At 41.6% G+C, this 24,390-nt stretch overlaps 1 protein-coding gene across 2 annotated transcripts in view; it reads right to left on the bottom strand.

The window, feature by feature from the left end:
- The window catches only part of LOC124614435 (annexin B9-like), a 137,545-nt gene that overhangs the window by 77,085 nt on the left and 36,070 nt on the right, over positions 1-24,390 (bottom strand). For both annotated transcript variants that reach the window (XM_047142944.1, XM_047142943.1), the window contains exon 2: positions 1,425-1,467. In XM_047142944.1, the coding sequence (XP_046998900.1) occupies positions 1,425-1,457 (33 nt within the window). In that variant the 5' untranslated portion in view covers positions 1,458-1,467. The remainder of the gene's footprint in view (positions 1-1,424; positions 1,468-24,390) is intronic.

Raw genomic sequence — 24,390 nt, 5'->3', positions numbered from 1 at the left:
AAACGTTGTAAAAGAAATATTTGTGCCAAAATGCAACAAGTTTTATGGTGCTAATTGCTTCACATTTTGTTACTTGGTGAGCTAAGCTAACTCTCAAACTTTAAACAAACTTGTTTCTATTATATACCCTCACATTTAAATCTAACTTTTGTTCAGCATGGAAATTTCTTCACGAGGCCATCTTTACTATGCCGACCACATCGAAATTATTTTCACAGTCAGCAGATTTATGCTGTAGTACATCATATCAAGTGCATCTATATTTTTTTGAATCCTTGCAAGGCCCTTAATTGTGAATTGCACAGTAGTAACACAGGTGTACGTAAAAATGCAACAGTGCATAAAACATTGTTATGTCAGTTCAGTGTGCTGAGGAAGGGGAAGACCTACATGGCCAGCACCAATAGGAGTGCGTAAAGCACAGTGACATTCAAACAAAAGTTATACCATAACTGTTCTACTCTCTTGCCCTATCACCCCCTTCAGTGGTAGAATTCATGCAAGCTGACAGTTATTAGTTACTGAAATCTGTAGCATGGTATTTTCTGAGTACTCTAAAGTTCCCATAAGTCTACAATGGAACTATCACTGCTTCCATCAGCAACATCAACAGCATAGCTGTTGTGCACAGTTGGGACACATCATGTAGTGTGTTAATTACACACAGTTTTAATGCAATATTTTTTTACACCTAATAGTTTGGAATTTTAGTACCTTGTCTCCACTCATATAGGCCTACAACATTTTTTATATGATAATTTGTAAATTCACAACTGTTGTATACAGACAATGACTTCTAAGAAGTTCATACATAAATAGAGATTACATGAACATGCACCAAATTGCATTTCGATATAGGTCATTATTTCTTCATAGCAGGTAGACTTCAACATTCTCATTTTTTCTGACACACACAAGCTTACATATTTGTATCACAGTGTCACAGCAGTCCCACATATCTCAACAGACAGCAACAAAAAGCAAAGCCCATACACATAGCAAACAAGTAGTTGGCACCAGAAACTTAATTACTTTATACAATGCAAAAAAACAGATTACAAATAATTCAAGGTGCTTCAAAGCCAATAAGAATGATTTAAGATTCACTTTTGCTGTCATAACAAAATATTTAACCAATGTATTAAAGTATGCACAAAAAAATCTGAAAACTGGAAATTATGATTTGTTCTAGTATTGAAATTTACTCATTTCCAGTTTTTATGCAGACTCCATACAAAATATTCTATATTTACAAGAAAAATTATGGTTGATATTACACCCTATAAATCCAAATTGATAATGTTACTATGCACTCATATCAGCCAAATGCTTCATTATATATCAAGCAAAACATCAGCACCTATATTATCAAAGTCTATTTTTGCACAGCAGAATTATGAAGATCAATATGAAATATTCTGTACCTGTGGGTAGCCAGGATATCCAGGGTAACTCATCTTCCAGCTCCTGAAACAACACGTGCACCGTCTTAAGACATTAGCACTTTAGTTACTTAATGGAAAAAATTTAGTATAAGAGGCAATGAATAAATGTGTTATGGAGATGCTGCACTGCATTCAAACTCACAATTGTCTTATTATATTTATGAATTATTTATTCTACAGGTGTCACAGCCAGCATTCTAACTTAACCGACATAACTTCACTAGATCAAATACCGCCAAAATTAGAAGACAACTACAGCACAGCAAGACATTTATTTATGTATGTTTTCTGAATTCCAAAACAGTATAATGCTATACTTGTGGCTCCTAAGTTTGACAATGGCAAAACAAAACAAGAAGACTAAATTCATTTTACTTAACAACTTTATTTGAAATTAGAGGTGGATTCACAAACAATGACTGTCAAGTTTAGACTTCTCTGCGCACCTACCTCATATTCTCCGACAGCCAATGGGCATTCAGAAGTGTTCTGAGCACTCCGCTGTGAATATCACAGCCAACACAAGCATTAAATGTGGTTGTGGCAAGTTATTTAGTGAAATTTTATTTGACTTGTTGCAAGTTGTCACCACTGATGGTGGTAGTAAGTGAAATTTTGCATAAGCAAGCGAGAGAGACTTTTCAGGACACATGCTTTCTTCAAGCACAAAGCACATGTATGCACATACTGGCAACAATGCCATATCTCAACCTGCGCAAAGTTCGTTAATCATAGTATAAAGGGCCTAGAGATCTAGAAATAATAGCCTTAACAGGTGTTTAAGATTGTAGGGCATTAGCAGGAACTTCAACGTCCCTTGACTACTATTTCTTAGATGCAAACAGCATGAGAACTTCAGATACAAAATTGATAACAGAAAGTTTAACTCATCATTAATATTCAATTCTGGGAGTAAACATGCCTAACTGCAGCTTTGCTACCACAAAGCTGTATATCAGCTGCAAATGTAATTTGTTAACCCATACGTTCTTATGCTGCAATGGTGCAAAAACTAACCTGAAACGACCTTTGTAGAAGAACACATGAAAACACTTTAGTATTTCTGCTTTTGCTTTGCTTCAATCAAGTTCAGTCCCTGTATTAAACAAGTATGTCTATGGTCCTATATTTTGTTTTACAGTAATTGTGGTAGTCTGTTCCTTTAGAAGTTTACACAGACTTTATACCATGAACTGTTTTACAACGTAGATATGTATCTAGTACTTTTTCAACTATTCTTTTAAACTTTAACTACTGTTTCCCTCCATGATCCTGTCTGAAGTTAAATGTTTCTACATAATCCTTATAACACACACCAAACACAAACCACTTAAAAAATAGAGCAAAACTTATTTGGACCAACATTAAACAAGAAAGAAAGAAATACAGCAAAGTGAAGTAAACCAGTCTGTGGCAGCAAATGTTGCACCTATTGACAACCAACCAAATATGAGAGGAATTCAAATGGTAATTTACAAGTTATTTGGCAGACCCAGTAACTTTTATTGAAGCTTTACTACAATTCACTGTAATTCAGATACATGACTATTTTTCTAAGTCACCCTACCATGTAAACAATGTCCAGAAAGTTCTGCCAATCATTCAATTTCTCAACTATAGAAATCCACTCCTCGACCATTCAGATGTTCGAGAACTGTTGGATGAATAGCTTCATCATTGGAAAATCTCTTTCCCCAGATGTTCTTTCAGCTTGCCGAAAAGATGGAAACCTCATGGTGCAAGACATTGATTTCCTGATCAGCATCACTAATGCCTGGGTGGCCTTGGTCAAACTTGTCGCATTTCACTATGTCTGGACTTGACTTAGTCCAAGAATCTTACTGTCCCACATACTTTTATTACATTTCTAGTTGCTATGCTATTTCACTTCTATACAGTGATGCATTTATGCGTACAACTGCAGAAATGTATATGCTGGACATCCGGATTGTGTACATTGTTATGACAATATGCCACTCTTGCGAAATGGTCTTAGTACGGGAAAACATGTGTAACTCACTTTTGAAAGTCTATGTACATATCCATTAAACAAGGATGTACATAAATAGGTGTACAGGAGGTACACTGCATTTTTATCTGTTCTAAGATTGTTTCTCCATTTTTTCAGATATTCCAATAATCACAGCTGAAGCAATAACCAACAGGTTGGTCATCAAACAATACTGGAAGACAGAATACTGAACAGATTTGACTAACAGAAGAATTCAATAACCTCCACCAAGTAGGCTTCAATTTACAGGTCGTGTGACCTATGTCACTGAGCTGGAACAGTTTACAGGTAGTTTGACACATTTGATGGAACAGCGTCTATCTAATGTGCCAAAGAGTGGTCAACCAGTGAGTGTTACTACCCATGAAAATGAAATATTGTAGTTGCACAGGCACACATCGGAAACCCAAAGAAACCTAACAGAGCCTGTGTCGAATTTGACATTTCCCTTAGAGCCATGGGTTATCTAAAGCAATATTTATGTTTGCAAGTGTACCTTTCAAGATTACTTCATTGATTAATCTATGATAATCCAGATAACTGTTTGGAATTCTACAAGATTATTTTGAATGAAGAAATGTAAGATGATATAATTTGAAAAATTTAATGATCTGACAAAGCTAGGTGGTGGTGGTGATAATAGCCATAACTGTGTGCACTGTGCCACAAAAACCCCCATGCCACAATTTAAAGACAACTGAACAAATCTGGGGCTACAGTTTCAGCATGTCTTTCAGGTTAAGGGGTCATTGGACCTGTTTCTCCTCCCCCTCCCCCTCCCCTTCCATGCAGATGATACCCATGATGCCTATCTTACATGCTGTGTGATACTGGTATTCCACTATTACATCTGCAGCAGGGTAATTAAGAGTTCTACTTCGAGGAAGATGGCACTAGTCCCCACTATGACTTACCACTGCATGGGTTTCTTGACAAAGAATTAGCAAATAAGTGAATAATCTGATGAGGGCCAATTGGACAGACTAGGTGATCACCAGACCTCCAGTGGACTGTTCCAGGATGTTATCAAAGATAAAATTTTTGCAAGAGAACAACATGCTGTTGACATGTCAGTTCGTAAGAGAAGCAAGCCACAACTTTCAATGCAATAAAGAACTCTGTGCCAAATTGTGCTCAAGTGAACAAAACAGACTACAGGAATGAGTAAATTTAGGCCAGCAATTTGAGCACTTAACACATTGCACTTATTGTGACTCCATAAACATTTTCTATAGTAAATTTTTCCACTCATTTGATTGCCAACCTAATTTCTATAGCAACAGCTACTGTGTACCTACTTATGCATTCCCCACCAAAACCCCCTATTTAATTGACTGACCCTTATTCCAGCAATGCTGTAAATTCTATAAATGTGCATGTGAATGTACTTCCACTAGAAAAAGAACAAGAGCTCTAAAGCTAGTGTGAATGTAGTTTCCTGTTAGCCTAATGTTCCTGTGCTCCATACATCAATTGTCATTCCTTTTTTTATTTGCTATCCATATAAAAAAAATCTGTTTTCAGCGATTGTCATAGCTTTAGTTTATGTGGATGGGGAGACATACTGGTATTAATTTTTCTTATCGGTTTCCTGCCAATATGTGCTTAGGTTATACATACTAACAGTTACACAAGGGGCCATTAAAATTTGAAATCTATTGAGTAATAACATTTCTACAAGTTTTCTGACCAGACTGTGTACCAATTAGGTTCCTTTCAGAGTACACTAATGCAATAGCTCCATACTTAATCATGTACCACCACTCGCACAACAAATATCCGTATCCAAAAACGGGAAAGTTGCACAGGTCACACCAATATTCAAGAAAGGTAGTATGAGTAATCCACTAAATTACAGACCCATATCATTAACATCGATATGCAGCAGGATTTTGGAACGTATGTTGTGTTTGAACATTATGAATTACCTCTAAGAAAACTGTCTATTGACACACAATCAACACGGGTTTAAAAAACATCGTTCTTGCTAAACAAAACTAGCTCTTTACTCATTGAGTGCTATTGACAAGGGATTTAAGATTGATTTCATATTGCTGGATTTCTGGAAGGCTTTTGACACTGTACCACACAAGCGGCTTGTAGTAAAATTGCATGCTTATGGAGTATCACGTCAGTTATGTGACTGGATTCTTGATTTCCTGTCAGAGGGGTCACAGTTCATAGTAACTGATGGAAAGTCATCAAGTAAAACAGAAATGATTTCTGGCATTCCCCCTGGTAGTGTTATAGGCAATTTGCTGTTGCTTGTCTATATAAATGATTTGGGAGACAATCTGAGCAGCTGTCTTAGGTTGCTTGCAGATGATGCTGTCGTTTATCAACTAATAAAGTCATCAGAAGATCAAAACACATTTTGAAACGATTTATAAAAGATACTGCTATGGTGTGAAAATCAGCAATTGACCCTAAATAATAAAGTGTGAGGTCAATGCACATGAGTGGTAAAAGGACCCATTAAACTCCGGATACACAATAAATCATTCAAATTTAAGAGCCATAAATTCTACTAAATATTTAGGAAATACAGTTACAAACAACTTAAATTGGAAGGAACACATTGCCTACACTATGCTTGTCTGTCCTCTTAGAATACTGCTCCGCATTGTGGGATCCTTACCAGACAGGATTGATGAAGTACACTGTAAAAGTTGATTGACTAATTGAGAAGGGTTACGGGACCAAACGGCGAGGTCATCAGTCCCGTGATTCCAAAGTGAGTGATTCCAAAGTGAGTTACAGAAGAAAGAGGGTCTGCTAAACGTGGACGGATTGAGTCAGGGAAGTCAAATGATAAAAGAATGAACATTAAACACACACAGTAAAAGCATAAAAGGTGAGACCAAATCTACAAACTGGAAAAAAAGGGCTGCAGTCATGGGGTCACAGACCATGAAGACTGCAAAAGAAGTCCCAACCATAAACAAACCGCCCTTGTTCCAAGACTAAAGGAGAACCTTACATCTGGAAATAAAAACCACTTTCACTGAAGAAACCGAGGTCCAGGTCAAGCACCTATGGATTGTCTGCTAATATTAAATTTAAGGGAGTAGGAAGACTACACGTAACACAAAGGGCCGAAAGAAGGGGACATGCCACCAATATGTGAAATATCGCAGTCTGGTGCCACAACCACATTGTGGGTGTGGGTTGCTACACAGGAGGAAACAATGGGTGAGCCAGGTATGAACAATGTGTAAACAGTATGAAATAGTGGACTACTACCATGAGGAGTGGAAGGAAGAGTGACAAGCTGCAGTAGACTCTTCGATCGTGCAGAGTTTGTTACTATGAGCAGTAGCCCTCCAGGTGGCATTCCACTTTTGGGCAGAGAGATTTGATGCAGATACACATATCCACAGCTGGTATCATGAAAGGAAATAGGGGGTTAAGTATCTGCTTCTCTAGTCAAACAGTCAGCCAGTTCATTCCCTGGGATGCCCACATGACTTAGGACCCAGAGAAAGATGACTGAACAGGCAGCACACTCAAGGGCAGAGAGAAGGTCATGGATAGCAGAGACCAAAGGGCAACAAGAGTAGCATCAGTCAATAGCCTTCAGACTCCTCATGGAGTATGAACAAATTAAAACACTGTGGAGGGAGGCATGAGAAAGAAAAAGGAGGGCCCTGTGAATGGCTCAAAGCTCTGCTGTGAACACACTACATGATACCAACTATAAATGGTGTTCGAAGCCTGCTTCTGTAAGGAGACTATCAACAGGACTATTGTGAAAGGCATCAACAGCCAGACACACCCCACAATGATGGGCAGGGTCAAGGAGTTGTAAAGTGGAAGGAGCTGCTGAGCCATAAACCTGAATACCATAATTCAGTCTGGACAAGACCAGAGCAAGCTAAAGATGGAGAAGAGTGGAACAGCCTGCACTCTAAGATGTGTGGGCCAGGAGGCGGAGAGCTTTAAGCTTCCACATGCATGTGGTCTTTAGGTAGTGAATGTGGGGCAACCATGTCAGCTTGTTATCAAGAATAAGGCCTAAGAACAGGACTATGCTACAACATCGAGGAGCTGGTTGTCTAAATAAAGTTCTGGATAAGGATGTACTGTGGGTTGAAGAGAAAAATGCGTAACCCACATTTTGGAGGGAGAAAATGAAGGCATGGGCAGTGGTCCATACAGAGGCCTGTCAGATGGCACCTTGGAGCTGGCCCTCAGCAGATGCTACTGAGTGGGAGCTGCGTCTGATGCAAAAATCATCGACAAACAATGCCGGAGTAACCAGAGGCACAACAGGTCACAAGCCCATTGATGGCAACAAGGAAGAGTGTGACACTTAGCACAGAACCCTGTGGGATACCATTCTCCTGAATCTGAGGGGCTTAGAGTGAAGTGCCAAATCAAACCCGGAAGAGACAGTGAGATGAGAACTCTCAGATAAAATCTGAAGGGGACCACAGAAGCCTCAGTCATGGAGGGTAACTAAAATGTAATGGTGCCAAGCCATGTCATATACCTTACATATGTCAAAGAAGACTGTGACAAGGTGCCGGTGGTGAGTAAAAGCCTGTCAGATGGCCGATTCCAATCTGAGTAAATGGTCATTTGGAGATCGCCCTGACCGGAAGCCACACTGATACAGGGACAAAAGGCCCCGAGATTCGAGTACCCACCATATCTGAAGCTGACCATCCTTTCGAGCAGTTTACAAAGCACATTCAACAAGCTAGTTGGGTGGTAGTTGTCTAGACACATTTAGTTTTCGCTGGCGTAAGAATGGGGATAACTATATTGTCTCACCATTGTGATGGAAAAGCACCCAAGAGCCAAATGTGGTTTAAGATCCTGAGGAGCTGTTGCCTCTGGGGAATTCCTATTCAGTGAAGGGTGCATTATAGGGCTCAACGTTGTGCGGGATGAAACTGAGCAGGGTCTGTTCAAGTCTGCGTTTCTGCCAGAGAAAGGTGGTAGGGTAGGAAGAGGATAATGCCATCGCAAAGTGTGATGCAAGGCGTTCTGTGAGACCAATGGATCAGTGCATAGAGCACCTTAGCAGTTCAGCTCCTGGACAGTTGACTGTCGCTGGCGGCCCAGAATGCTACGGAGCTTGGATCAAACCTGCAATGAAGAGGCATACATCCCCAGGGAGGCAACATAGTGCTCCCAGCATTACTGTTCACTCCACTTAAGATAATGAGCCTTAGCATGGAGATGCTTAAAAGTGAGGAGGATGGTCTGAAGGGTGTCGCTTAAATCGCTGCCCGTTGGCAGTCCTAGACAGCAACTGCGACATCCTTGGTTAATCACGGTACCAGTGAACGATGAGGGGGACCTGTGGATATGGGGACAGCAGTACCAGCAGCATGAAGAACAGTGGCAGAGATGTGTTGCACAACTACATCAACGGAATTTGAGAGGGGAGTGTGGAAGTCCACAGCAGACGTATATAAAGGCCAAATGGCCCTGCAGAATGCCCTTGGTGGCCTGTCTGCTTGACGGAAGCAGGAGAATGATAGAATCACCAGAAAGTGATCACTGTCACAACCATGAGATGACCAATGTAGGGCAGCCACAAGGGCAGGGGAGGAGATCGTGAGATCTATAGCAGAGAAGGTGCCATGGGCAGCACTGAAATGGGTAGGGGAACCATCTTTGAGGAAAGGCAAATCGAGGTCTGTGATAAGTTGGTCAATTAGGATACCCCTACCCACTGAAGTGACACTCCCTCCCTCCCTCCCTCCCCCCCCCCCCCCCCACAGTGGATGGCGGGCACTTCTTTGGCTGGGGAGGGGGAACAGCTCCCTGACAGGAGGTCATAGGAACTGCAGGGGAGGGGGAGGGGGAGGGGAGAGAGGGAAGGGGCTGGGGTGAGCAGGAAATGAACTAACAGAGGCAAAAGTTGAAGACAGTGACACTGGATGGAGTGTCTCATACTTTTGGCGAGCCTCAGCATAAGACAGGTGATCCAAAGACTTATTTCTTTTCTCTTTTGTAAGCCAAGCAATCCGGAGAGTGAGGGGAGTTGCGGTCAGCCCAACGGCCACACACAGGTGGCGGAACACAGGGGTTTCCTCTCATGGAGTAGGTGGCCAGTCACCACACAAAGGGTCCGGTGTACAGCGGGAAGAGACATGCCCAAAACGCAAGCACCTAAAGCACCACATAGGTGTTTGGACATATGGCTTCACATCACATCTGTAGCACATAACCTTGACTTTCTCTGGGAGGGTATCCCCCTCAAAAGCCAGAATTAAGGTGCCAGTATCGGTGCGGTTGTCTTTGCAACCCTTCTGCACACATCGAACAAAATGAACACCACACTGCTCCAGATTAGCCTGGAGTTCCTCGTCAGTTTGCAGGATTAGGTCCCTATGAAACATTATTCCCTGGACAATGTTCAGGGACTGATTGGGAGTGAGACACCGGGACATTGCTAAGATGACCACGGGCATGAAGAGCTGCGGATTGGGTAGCAGAAGCAGCTTTGATCAACAGAGAGCCCGACCGCATCTTACTAAGACACTCCACTTCACCAAACTTGTCCTCAATATTTTCCACGAAAAACAACAGCTTTGTGGCAGTGAATGTGTCCCCATCTGTCCTAGCACAGACGGGATAATGAGGAAAGGCTTTCATCCTAAGACAGCAAGCCTGGCCCTCCTCCCATGGTGTAGCCAGGGAAGGGAAAGTGGGTCATATGAAGCAGCAATCAATGATCCTTCACCATTCGAAGAGAGAGCCGTTTGAGAGCTGCCAAATTTTTGCAGCTTTGTACGCTTCATGCACCAAGCATCCACCCACTCCAATCAACAGCTCTCCCCATGGGTGCCACCCATCCACAGCAAGGGCTGTCAGGCAGGGTGGCTGTTGCCGGGAGTTCCAACGCTCCAAGAAGACCAGCAACCACTTGTAGCATACATGGGGAGGGAACAGCTCAGGTATTAGTAGTTTGATCCCTGTGTTGTCAGGGGGCTCAGCCACATGGGTACATAACAGCCTCACCACATGGACTGACTACATGTGCTGGTGACCTAGCAGAGTGGGAAAGCAAGAGGGGAGAGGAATCTACGCCTTAGATGCTAGGGAGGGAGTTCTTCCCCATCTAGCTCACACTAAAAATAGGTCAAACCTCAAGTGGGGACCTAAACGCCAAAAAGGATAGAAGTACAGGCAAAAGGAATAAAATTGCAACCTATACAGGAAACCAGGTGGATAGCTAGGTCGACATAAATCAGAACACAGAGAGGGGAAGGAGGAGCAATGGGGAAGGAGCGAGGGGAAATGCAGCCAGGGAAGGGATAATTTCCTGCAACAGCTTGGGGCCCTGTATGCACCTTGCACGAACTCATGAAAGAACTGTGAGCCTCTTGGGGGGTCAAAGTTCAAAGTGGGGCAGCACATTTTGTATTATCACAAAATAGGGGAGAGAGTGTCACTGAAATGATACAAGATTATTTTGTCGACACCAACCTACATAGGGAGAAACATCACCATGATAAAATAAGTGAAATCAGATCTCTTACAGAAAGATACAGGTGTTTGTAGTTTCTGCGCACTATCCAAGATTGGAATAATACAGAATTGTGAATGTGGTTTGATGAACCCTCTGCCAGGTACTTAAATGTGATTCGCAGAGTATCCATGTACATGTAGATACATCTACATATAGAATGTATCCACTCAAGTAGAGGGAGGGAAGAAGGTGTGTGTATGTGCCTCTGAATGAGACCCAATTTCTCTTACCTTATCTCTGTGGTCCTTACGCGTAATGTATATTAGTGGCAGTATAATCTTTCTGCAGTCAGCTTCAAATGGCAGTTCTCTAAATTTTCTCAGTAGTGTTCCTCGAAAAACAATATCTCCTTCCCTCCATGGGTCCCATTTGATGTCGCAAAGAATTTCCATAATACTTGTGTGTTGTTTGAACCTCTGGTAATAAACCTAGCAGCCCACCTTTAAATTGCTTCATGTCTTCCTTTAATCAGACCTGGTATGGATACCAAACACTGTAGCAGTACTCAAGACTAGGTCGCACTAGCACCCTACATGACGTCTCCTTTACAAATGAAATGACACTTCCCCAAAATTCTCCCAATAAACTGAAGTGACCATTTCATATCACTCTGCAATGTTATACCCTGATATATAAATGATGAGACTGTCAGGTGGGACACTGCTAATGTATCCAAACATCAAGGGTTTGTTTTTCTATTCATCCACATTAACTTATATTTTTCTACATTTACAGTAATAAGTTCTTTAGTTCATTATTGAATTTTAATTACCTATCTTCCAATCTAGCTGCAGTATATTATAAAAAACTCCCCCCATTCTATATGGGCTGCTGTATGAATCCTCTTTATTACATTTTATTCTGCGACAGTTTTTCCCTTTCCATTGTGTTTTCTTTATGTACATTACTGCTCATTATATTGTGTTCTGGATTCAATCTCCCAAACAAGATTGTCTGCAGAATGTTTGTAGAGTGATGGAAGTGCTACATTTTCTGACGATTTCTGGACAAGGTTCTCTTGTTTATCTTAGCTACCACACTTACTGTATGTTCTTTGTAGTCTAAAAAGTATCAGAATAGACTGGTAGTCCACACTCCACATCTTAATACTATACAAGATGTACATTTATCAACCTGGTAAACATTTCACAGATGATATAGTTCAGAAAGGTTGAAACCTACTTTAGTAAATCTTATTTTTACTCATTTTCTTACGAATACTAGATCCACAGATGTTCCTCAGATACTAAGGCATGAGTATGGTCCAGTAGCTACAAAAATGTTGTTCGAGTCCAATAGAGGTGGTAGTACTGACCCAGGCAAGAACATGGATCACTGACATACATTTCAAGATAGGGCTTGAACCATTAAGATCAAGGTAACCAGAAATTCACTTGCAACTATCCTGAAGATTGGACCTACTGTTAACGGAATCAGCAAACCTAGAAAATCCTAAGCTAGGGTAAAGCAATAAAATAATTAAACAATAAAAAGTGGAAAATCAGCCCTGCTTCAATATCTTCCTTCACTTTTTGCTTGTGTTTTGAAGAGATTTTCACAATAGTAACAATAATGTTAAAATCACTGTTAAAGCAAGAGGAGGATTGTACATATTTACAACAATAAAGGAATTTCTGTTTGGACTATTATTAGAAAGGTCTTAGGCAAGTCATTCTGATATAATTAAAAACACTATCTCACCGTGGCTTCATATCCGGCTAATTTGTGGAAATTTCTATCAGATTTATTAGACTCACCAAGTTGGTAGAAGAAAAAATAATGGTATAGATGAGACTACAAGGTAATGAATCAATAATGTTGTACAGCATTTTCATGTAAAATCTCTTCTCAAATGTGCAATGGCTTCATGAACAACTATTAATCACCTAAGTTTCCATCATTCCTTCTGGAAGGAGCAAAAATAGGAGTACATTGCAGTAGCATTTCCTTGACAGTGTCGAGCTTATTAGAAGGATCAATAGCTCACCAAATGTTATTCTATCTACGCATGAGGATAGGTCTTATCGGCATTCACGAATCCGCGTCTGGTATCAAAGTGAATGATGACTAGTTGCTTCTCTAACCAAATTGTCTGTCAGTTAATTCCCCGGGATACACATGACTTTAGGTCCACAGAAAGACATCCGAGCAGGCAGTATGATTAAGTTCAGTGAAAAGATCATGAATAGTGGGTATCATGGGGTGACAAGAGTAACATCAATCATTATCCTGGAGACTGCTTATAGAGTCACAAGAAATTAATGCGTGATTAATGGGTCTGTTCAATAAAACATTACAGGGATCTGTTAATAGCTATCAGCTCCAACATAACAACAAACATCATTCCTGACCAGTGGGAGATGTAAATGCATATCACATCCCATCCACAGTTTAAGAGCTGCCGGTGTAAATGACAGTTGCATCTTTATACTCCTGACAGAGAAACAGATGCTGGAAAAGGTGACAGAGGCAAAAAACTTTACTAGTAATTTATGTTTTTTAATTTGTGATCTTGGTACTAACCAAGTGCACAAGTGGGTAAGGCAGACACATGGAGCACATTTTAAGAACAGTCAGCAGAGGCCAATCCAACTGGTATTCCCATCTAATGGTGCAAGTGTGAGGGAGTCTCTGTCCCTTGTATGAAAAATAATGTTGTAAGTTGGATGGTTACGGAATTGTCTAATGACGATTGCATAAGTGAGCTAGAGTTGGAATCATTGGAACTGATGTGGAAAGATTCCTGCTTTTGCTAGAAGACAGTCAATGGGAGTAGTCCAGAATGTGGCAACGGGCAGTCTTACTCCATGATGATGACGACGACGACGCAGTGTCCAGTAATTTCAACGATACGGGTAACACTGAGCCATGAAGTGGCAAAAACAGCCGAATTGGGAGAAGACCAGAGCCCTGTAAATGTGGAGTACAGTTGCGCAATCTGCACCCCGAGAGGTGTGGGAAAGGAAGCAAGGGGGCGTTTAGCTGTTGCATGCAGTTACCCTCTAGGAACTATGTGAGCTTTTAACCAATAAACAAGTCTAAAAATCGGGAATGTGCAACAGTATCTATGGGTTCTCTAGCCAAGTAGAGTCTGTCAGGATGGACTGTGGTACAACCAGAGAGGTTCATGACTCGTTTTGCAGGAGATAATTGGCAGCCACAGGTAAGTGTCCAAGCGGAGGCTCTACTGATGGCTCCTTGGAACTAGCATTCAGTCAAAGCTACAGATTGGGAGCTGTACCAAATGTAAAAATCGTCAGTATGCAGCACTGGGGTGACAGCTCGTCTGACTAAGGCCACTAGCAAATTAATAGCTAAGAGAAAGGGTCCAACATTCACCACGGAGTCTTGAGGGATACCGTTCCCGTGGACCCTTGGGGATCTGAGGGGTGTGCCGTCCGTGGCTGAGAAGATTGCGCGCTACAGGGATCTGGCTGCGAGTCGAATGATTTACTATTGGCAGGATAGTATATGATGTTTTGAAAAATTTTTCGTGAATATATGTTTGACACTGTCAGTTTTGGGGCGATCTGAACATTACATAATTCTTGAAGAAACAATTTAGCCAAGATCGCTAACAATTTAACTACTCTTATTACTATGACCGGTTTCGACAAATCTATGCTGTCATCAGATTTTTTAATGTTATTAGTCGTAAATGCTTGTTACAGTACTGAGAGTTGCAGTGATGGTGTACCAAATAAAACGTAGCAGGGAACATCAGCACGTCGCAAATAAAATAACAATCAAAAACATACTGCATGTCGTGCTGATGTCCCGGCTGAATGAGCATAGATTACTCCGCACGTCGCAATCAAACCTGTCACTGTGATCAAACTGTAAATATCATGTTACTTCCGGCAATACGCTGTTTGCATCTTGAAAAATGTGAAACTTTAATATCCCACGTATCTGTCCTGTTTTTACACATTTATTGATTAGTAACGACATGAGCAATTGTTGCCATTACGGAGGCAAATTGAAATACGTGAAGGGATTAACAGTTACGTACCACAAAGTCAAGCGACTTCGGACGCCACATGTTGGATGAGCCGCTAAAATGAGAAAGGCACAAATTGTGTACAGCTGAAATCTGTCGATTGGTTATGGAGACAGACTGACCCGTAGTATGGCCTAATATTTACGTTTGTGTCATTTTTAAGCTGTCGATTTCACTTTTCCGTTAGGTGTTCCGCTCTCATTTTAGTAGCTCCTGTATACTGATAAATTCTGTTCTGCGCTTCTGAATACTCACGTCATGGATATTCCAACTCTGTTGGAGGTAACACTGACTTTACTCAAACATTTGTTACATGCACTTGCCACACACACTTTTTGTTTTTGTCAAGCTCCGTGACTTCCTTGAAACACGCGACCGCTGTTTTATCTCAGAACCACAGGGCACTAACTGTACGGTAGTCTGTGATAAGATTCCCGCTACCAACAAAGAAAGCAACGGGTGCACGAAAGCTGAACCCCAACAGCCGTTATCCCCAACTTACACGAAATTTCTAAATTTATCGTGTTGTAGTAACCTATGTCAAATACTCACTACAGCAGCTCACCCTGCAAGTGTCTTGTCAGTATTAGTCATATGTATCAGAACATTTCTTCCATTATACCAGTATGTAACATCTGCATTTACTCGAGAAATTACAGACAGTATCTGTACTGAACTGAATGAACTATGTTTCGTCTTACAAATACAGCGTCAATTTAACGATACTTTAAAGCAATCCTGATTTGGGAGGCTGAAAAATCAAGAAATCACCGTCAAAAATGTACGAGAGTTATGTCCCTCTGGGCTGACAATTTACTGAAATGTTTGTTCTATGTCAATATGTTCAGTATTGTTTTTATTACGTTGGGACAAATCGAGGACAAAGTTCTAACACTGAAAATTTCCTGTGTGTTTATAACTCCTCCACACACCGAAATTATTCGGACACCTATTACCATACAATATTGGAAGTGTCCACCAGTCCTCTTTAGGAAAGCTTTAACTCAGCTGGAAAGATGTCTGTCTGTAGTGGAATGGCAGCTGATTCTTCCTCAAGAGCCGAAACCAGAAAATATAGTGATGTTGGACACTGGAGTCTGGAGGAAATTGATCTTCCAATCCACACAAAGGCGTTCCATTATTGGGTTTAAGTTGAGAATTTGGGCAGGCAGTCCATTTCAGGGATGTTGTCTACAAACCTTTGCCTCACAGATGCTGCTTTATGAACGCTGCATTGTCATGTCATGTCATGCTACTACAATCATCGTCCCCAAAATGTTCGTCTACTGTACACCATACACAAAGCTAAAAAATATGTTCATATCCTTCCACACTTAGCGTTTTAGTAAGTGCAGTAAGGGGATCACACACCAACCACGAAAAAATCCCTGTACTGTAACACCACCTTGTCAGTGCTTCATTGTTTGTACTGTGGCAAGTCACGTACTCCAGGCATTCACCAAACCTAAATCCTTCCATCGGACAGCTATATGGCATAGAGTGAGTCACACTCCAATCCAATAATTGGTCCACCTTTGATGTCTCTGAGCTCTCCTGAACAACCCAACTCATTCTCTACTGACAACATTACACTCCCAACCTTGGCATCACCCTTTGCATCACCTCAAGCGTCGCTTGGCACTGCAATGAATTGGCGCATGGTGCAGGGAATGGCAATTTAATATCAAGCTAGACAAGTGTAATGTGCTGCGAATACACAGGAAGAAAGATCCTTTATCATTTAGCTACAATATAGCAGGTCAGCAACTGGAAGCAGTTAATTCCATAAATTATCTGGCAGCAGGCATTAGGAGTGATTTAAAATGGAATGATCATATAAAGTTGATCGTCAGGAGAGCAGATGCCAGACAGATTCATTGGAAGAATCCTAAGGAAATGCAATCCGAAAACGAAGTAGGTTACAGTACACTTGTTCGCCCACTGCTTGAATACTGCTCACCAGTGTGGGATCCGTACCAGATGGCGTTGATAGAAGAGATAGAGAAGATCCAACGGAGAGCAGCACGCTTCATTACAGATCATTTAGTAATCGCGAAAGCGTTATGGAGATGACAGATAAACTCCAGTGGAAGACTCTGCAGGAGAGACGCTCAATAGCTCGGTACAGGCTTTTGTTAAAGTTTCGAGAACATACCTTCACGGAGGAGTCAAGCAGTACATTGCTCCCTCCTACATATATCTCGTGAAGAGACCAAGAGGATAAAATCAGAGAGATTAGAGGCCACTCAGAGGCATACCGACAATCTATCTTTCCACGCACAATACGAGACTGGAATAGAAGGGAGAATCGATAGACGTACTCAAAGTACCCTCCGCCACACACCGTCAGGTGGCTTGTGGAGTATGGCTGTAGATTTAGAATACGTGGCTTATGGGAAGCTGCTCGACCACTATACCCCATTCTTTTAAACTCCCCACACTAACATTGTGCTAGCAGAACTGCTGGTGGCACTAACTCTCAAGTGATTCCTTCCATCGATTCACGCGATGGTTTTACAACCACCCTCCGCAGTTACCTGCGGTCCCTATCCGTCAGTACCTTAGCTCTGCCCAGTCATAGTTTAACTGGTTCCATTCCACAATCACATCTTCAACAGCCGACACTGGCAGCTTTAGAAGGGTTTAAATGTCCTGATGGATTTGTTACTCAGGTAGATTCAATAACTGGTCCACCTTTGATGTCTCTGAGCTCTCCTGAACAACTCAACTCATTCTCTACTGACAACATTACACTCCCAACCTTTTATAATTTTAGTCTCGCCTCTCCTGCCATCTGGTGGTCAGTTCCTCACCATATAGTGGTGCCTGGTCGTTTTCGATCAGATAGTGTACTGTTAATGTCGTACGTGTATTTCCTTCGTATATTTGAGCTGGATAATAATCTTGAATCTTTCTGCCAGTTAAAACTGTGTGCTGAATCTTTTCCCTCGGAGTGGCGCTCAAGCAAACTATCAGGATTTTCGGAAACAGGAGATACAGGGTGGCGCACGAAATGTGTTACCATTTTGTTTTTGAATATAAACTTTATTGTCGATACAATCTAAAAGGAACATATACTACAATGAAGAGCCGTCCATGGAGATTTGTTCTAACTCAGCACATGCTCAATATGTCCACCATTTCGTTTCCTAACTTCCTTCAAACGAACACTGATGTTAGTGATTATCCTACGGCACATGTCTTCCATAATTTCACTGCAAGCTTGAATAATAAGTCTTCTGAGTTCCATTAAATCACGTGGACGTTTCGGGAAAAATTTTTCCTTTAGGTACCCCCAAAGAAAAAAGTCACATGGATTGGGGTCTGGACTATCGGGGGACCAATTTTGTTCATCATTGAAGCGACCTGGAAACCTGAGTGAAATGATTCACATGTCGAAATGCTCATGTAAAACCTCCAACACAGTGTTTGCAGTATGTGGCCTTGCTCCATCTTGCATGAACCACTGCGTGTTGAAGGGCAAGGCAGTAGCAAGAAGCTGTGGAATGAAGCTATTGCGAAGCATGCTCAAATAGCGCTCGCTGTTCACAGTTTCTTCAAAGAAAGAGGGTCCAATAAGTCCGTGACTGGAAATTGCTGCCCACACTTATCCTCCGAGCATAATAATGTCGTTCATGGAGCACTTGTGGGTTTTCAGTGGTCCAAAAGCTTACATTTTGTTCGTTAACCACACCATCTAAACGAAAATGCGCCTCGTCTGAAAACCAAACGTTGTTGAGAGTTTCTTCCCTATCCTCCGTCCACTGAGCAATCAGTAGTCTCTTCTGTTTGTGTTCATCAGTGAGCTTCTGTGCACAGGTCATCTTGTATGGGTACATATGGAGGTCACTTAAGAATGCATTGAACGAAGCGTCTGGATATTCCCAGTTGCACTGCTGCCTTTCTACACGATTTCTCGGGACTTCTCTGTACAGCAACTCGTACCGGTTAATATTCTCCGGCAAACAAACAGGCTTAGGCCGAGGTCACTTCGCTTCCAATACTTTTCCTTCTTGTACAAATTTATCGTACAACCTGTGGATGGTCTTCTTGCCCGGGACCCATCGTGTGCTGAACTGATGTCGAAAACGCCTCTGAGTCACAACAAGGCTTTTCGTTTCATGAAAAAGTAACAATTGCCGAGCGTTGCTGTGTCGTCCGTCTTCCATTGTCAGCCATTGCCGCTTACTAGTCTCCTAGCGGCAGTATCGTGAATTACACGTCATTTCGTAACTCATTTGTTTTTCCAAGCTCTGCTAGTACTACTGTAGAGATCCCAGCAGGATATCTAATGTGCGTCGTAAATTGTGAAAGAAACCATTGGTAACACATTTCGTGCCCCATCCTGTATATTGGCAGATGGAAGTTATGAGCTGAAGGAAATGAGGAAACGACGAAAGAGATGACGGATGCCTGTGATTTATTTCGCAAAACAAAAAGATAGGGCAATAACGTGGGTACACAGTAGTTATGTAAGGTACCTTCATCTATGTGAGTCGGTAGCTCAGTGTGCCCTTATTTTCTAAAAATAACTATTCTATAAAAAGCTCAACGTTCATGTGGAAGGGCTGTGCCGAATTACAAAATAGATTACAAGGCACCAGTAATTGTTTTACAGGTCGTTTTAATTTTGATGAAATGCATTTTATTTCTTTTAAAGTCTGTAATTATCAGACTTATTCGCGTGAGTAAAAATCAACTTGGGTAAAAAAGAGGTTAAGTACCTTGCTAGAGATAAAAAGGTCTGTTTTGATCCCCCGATCAAGCCTAGGATTTTTACCCTTCTTTTCCATTCTGTGAATGCATGTTAACGAGAGAAATGCTGAGATCCGCATGGTTCGGAATTCACGTTGTGCTACAGGTCCCACAATAAAAAAGGCTGCGTAAATAGTTCAAACGTCGGAGGAAGTCAACAGCATACCACCTTTAAGGTCGGGACACACATGTCCGGACCGTGACACGTCCGAGTATCGGCCGTCACCCGGACATCGAAATGCATCATTAAAACAAATGTAGCGGGCCCCACTTGATCGGGCCGTGCACGGGGAACGTCAACGGGCCGGAGCCGGGCCGGGCGGGATTCGCCGTGTTTAATTTTTCACGTGACGTACACGGCCTGACGGTAGAATTGTCTTGTGAGCTGTGCAACTGCGCAAGACTGTTCTGTGTACAAAACATGGATGTGGAACGACTAATAGAAGAAGTTCGTAAGTTTCCTGTTCTTTGCGATCAGGGAAGTGAAAACTACAGGAATATCGAGTACAAAGACAGAGTTTGGAAGACAATTGCAACAGATCTACAGGCCAAAGGTAAGATAAAAACTATACAAGTTTTAATACCCGAAAGATATTTATTTACTTTTTAGTTTACAAACAGATGTTTGGTTTATGTCATCGTTATATCGCCAAGGTGACATGTTCTTGCCATTCCACAGTCCCTTGTGGAGAATCCAGGAATTTTTTTGAGTTGTTCTCGTACAGCAAATGCAGCATCTGTTGATCTCGCACGAATTCGAGGTAGGTTTCGAAGATTTGATGATCTTCCGGATTCCTCAGCAGTTTCCTTTTGATCCATCCTCTGTTCGGGCACCCTATAACCTTAGATTTTTCGAATAAAGTTGTACGGTACACACGCAGCCGTCACAATCATTGTAAGGTGGTTATGATCTCCCTGAAGGATTCGAAATTTCTGTTGCAATATACCGAATGCATTTATGGATATTCTCCTTGCCCGACTCAAACAATAATTAAATATAGCCTTGTCATTTGTTAGGTTCCTGCCAGGATATGGTCGCATCAAGTATGTTTTGAGAGGAAAAGCTTCATCGCCTACAATTACCATTGGAAATTCAACATCAGTTCCGGGTAAAGTTTCACTCTTTCGGACGCTAAGCGTATTGTTTTCCAATGACTTTCCAAGGTTTGAATTTACTAGAATGCCTCCATCAGACTTTTTTCCGTACGCTCTCACGTCTATTGCAATAAAATTATAACATGGGTTAACCAGAGCAAGAAGCACAATGGAATATTTTTTTTTGTAATTCCAATAGAGACTTCCTGAGTTGTTTGGAGCCTGTATCATCTAAAGATGAGATGAGAAAATAATGAATCTAAACTCTCCCTGTACTGGTCTTGTTTTCCAGGAACTGTGGATCCATAATTTTCTTCTTCTTGTTTGCCTTTGTTCTTTTTCCTCTTCGTCTAAAGCAAGTGCTGTAAGTCCTAATTCACTATTACGAAAATTAGTGAACATGTTTTACAACTTTCACAAACAGAAAACAGATCACCGCGTCCGAGTCACTACAAGGAACAACAGAGACGCGGACGTGCCCCGGTCATGTGTGGCCCCTTCAGGAACGGACCGGAGCACGGCCGTCACTCGTCCGATGCTCGGCCCTGACGTGTGTGTCCCGACCTTTAACAGGACATAGCTAGTAAAACATTGTGTTCAAACTTTGCGTTGTTGACAGTTCTACTGTACCTTATCCCTAAAGACATTTCTAAAGTGTCTAGTAATATAAACCCAACACAGAAAGAGGAGTGCAATAAGAAAAGATTGAGCAAAAACAGAATTTTGTTATGAATCTTCTTTAATGGGGGCAGGAACAGCATCAAGCATCACTGGAAATTACACCAAACTTTATAACCCACAGCATGAACACTAATTGTGTATGGTATTTATCATAAATATTAGTCGTGGAAGTTCATTAGATCGGATTTGCTTCCAGCTTCTTTTTCGTACGTGTGCTGTGTTCCTGCTGTAACTGTTTCTTATTTGAATGCAAATGTATTTGTTAGAACAGCCTCCAGGATTTTCGAACCGAGTTATCTGCGCTATACTGTAAACAAGTTCGTAAAACAGCTGAAACTTGGAATAGAACATTTTGTGAAAAGAAAATGGTAAACTGCATGCAGTATAAACGCTTAAGAAGCAATTTCGCTTAGCACATAGGCTACTCTGCTGCAGAGTGAACCATTCATTCCTGAGTTTGTATTACATAATGTGCAGGGTGTTACAAAAATGTACGGCCAAACTTTCAGGAAACATTCCTCACACACAAAGAAAGAAAATGTTATGTGGACATGTGTCCAGAAACGCTTACTTTCCATCTTAGAGCTCATTTTATTTCTTCTCTTCAAATCACATGAGTCATGGAATGGAAACACACAGCAACAGAACGTACCAGCGTGACTTCAAACACTTTGTTACAGGAAATGTTCAAAATGTCCTCCGTTAGCGAGGATACATGCATCCACCCTCCGTCGCATAGAATCCCTGATGCGCTGATGCAGCCCTGGAGAATGGCGTATTGTATCACAGCCGTCCACAAAACGAGCACGAAGAGTCTCTACATTTGGTACGGAGGTTGCGTAGACAAGAGCTTTCAAATGCCCCCATAAATGAAAGTCAAGAGGGTTGAGGTCAGGGAGCGTGGAGGCCATGGAATTGGTCCGCCTCTACCAATCCATCGGTCACCGAATCTGTTGTTGAGAAGCGTACGAACACTTAGACTGAAGTGTGCAGGAGCTCCATCGTGCATGAACCACATGTTGTGCCGTACTTGTAAAGGCACACGTTCTAGCATCACAGGTAGAGTATCCCGTATGAAATCATGATAACGTGCTCCATTGAGCGTACATACTGACGAAACTAAAATGAGCTCTAACATGGAAATTAAGCGTTTCCGGACATGTCCACATAACATCTTTTCTTTATTTGTGTGTGAGGAATGTTTCCTGAAAGTTTGGCCAACCCTTTTTGTAACACCCTGTATAACAAACTGTACCAACTAACTCCGAGGGGGCTTCGAGTGTATTGAGGATTGACACTCACGTTCGTAAAGACCGTACGCACCGCCCAAGTTAAAAGGGTTAACAGGCCCCATTATTCACATCAATGCCCAATTACAGCCGATGTCAGTATTTATTTCGCATGATAATGTAAAACTTGCCTGAGAATGTAACAGGTTACAGTGCGATAATATCAAGTGGTAGGCTCAACCAGTGAGCTCACAAACTTTCGTTGCTTCGTCAACGTAACACTAACTTTAGTGGCCCGGTCTAAGCAAGTTCATGTACGGATGTCTCAACAATGAGGCTCAACAATAATGTGAGATGCAGGAACAACAAAATTCAAGTTAAACGAGCAAAATCGAAGAGATAACTTAAACCGCATTCATGGCTTTGCGGTAATTCGTCGACCGTTTTAATTAATGTACAGAAGAACAGTGATCTGTTGCGTATTTACAGTGTTGTAATAACTATCGCTTCTGCATACGCGAGCATTGTCAGGTATTCACAGACATGCTGGCAACACGTAGGTCTAAAGCACCGCTCGGTTCCATCGTCAGCACGAAATATTAAGAGTTGGACGATGATTCAGAGACTCAATTTAAACCTCTAATTTGTTACTACCACAGCAACGAATATCTGAGAATGTTCGGGTTTTAAGAGTTATACCGGTCAAAATAAATAATATTTGTGTTTACGTGTAAATCTAAGTGATATCTCCACTGACGCGAAGAAACAAAATAATCTAATGGAAAATGTCTAAATTTTGTACCTGCAGGTAGTCTTCGTTTTGCTGGGGCCAGCTAGCGCCACATTAACCCTATTTTATTAGGCATTAAAAATTCCCCTCACTGAGTGGGCTTCCTGCGCTGTTCTAGAAAAAAATAACTCAATTTTTTCGTCTATCCGGCCAGCTACTGCTTACTAACATTTTGATTAAGAAGTGGTGTTTAAGGACAGAGTTGTTACTAGCGTTGCGAGGTGCTCGCTCTGGTTTATATAAAGTTAAATGTGTTTTATTCAATCGTATGTCTGGGACTCTTTCGAATCGTTGCTTTGATGTTCTCCATTTTATCGAAGATTATCATCATCCTTTACCGACGTTTAGGAAGAGCGAGCCCGCTTACAGAACTACTGGCTTCAGAAAGATTTCACAGTGATATCTTTGTATTTGGTGATATAGACTTTTGCTGTGGATATCAAGTGATATCTACTCGACATTTTCCTGCATGTCCAGATTCCCGAAGTACTGCGTTGTCCAGCTCTTTTTACATTAAATTTTCCCCGAGATACTTTAGTCAACAATTTACTATTATTACAGCGGTGCGTCGAAATGGATTTAGAACCTGGACCCATTCCTTTGGCGAGGAGTGGTGTTACCGACTAAGCTATCCGGACACTATCAGCGCCGGCTTTAGGGTGGGGCGACTCGGGCGGTCGCCCAGGGCGCCGGGGCCCAAGGGGCGCCACGTACTAAACGCATGTAAAAAAAAAAAAAATACAATTTTCAATCACCCATTCCGCGAAACTAAAATATTATTCAGTCTCATTCAACATACGTCGCTAATCTCACGAATGCGCGATGAATTCGGGGTAGCAGAAGAGAGATCATGCTGAATGCAATCTTCGTAGTGTCTGCAACCATCCATGTTTGA

This window comes from Schistocerca americana, chromosome 1, assembly GCF_021461395.2.
Source record: "Schistocerca americana isolate TAMUIC-IGC-003095 chromosome 1, iqSchAmer2.1, whole genome shotgun sequence".
NCBI classification, from domain to species: Eukaryota; Metazoa; Arthropoda; class Insecta; order Orthoptera; family Acrididae; genus Schistocerca; species Schistocerca americana.
Note: the sequence above shows the minus strand (reverse complement) of the source record. Positions and strands in the feature narration are given on the sequence as shown.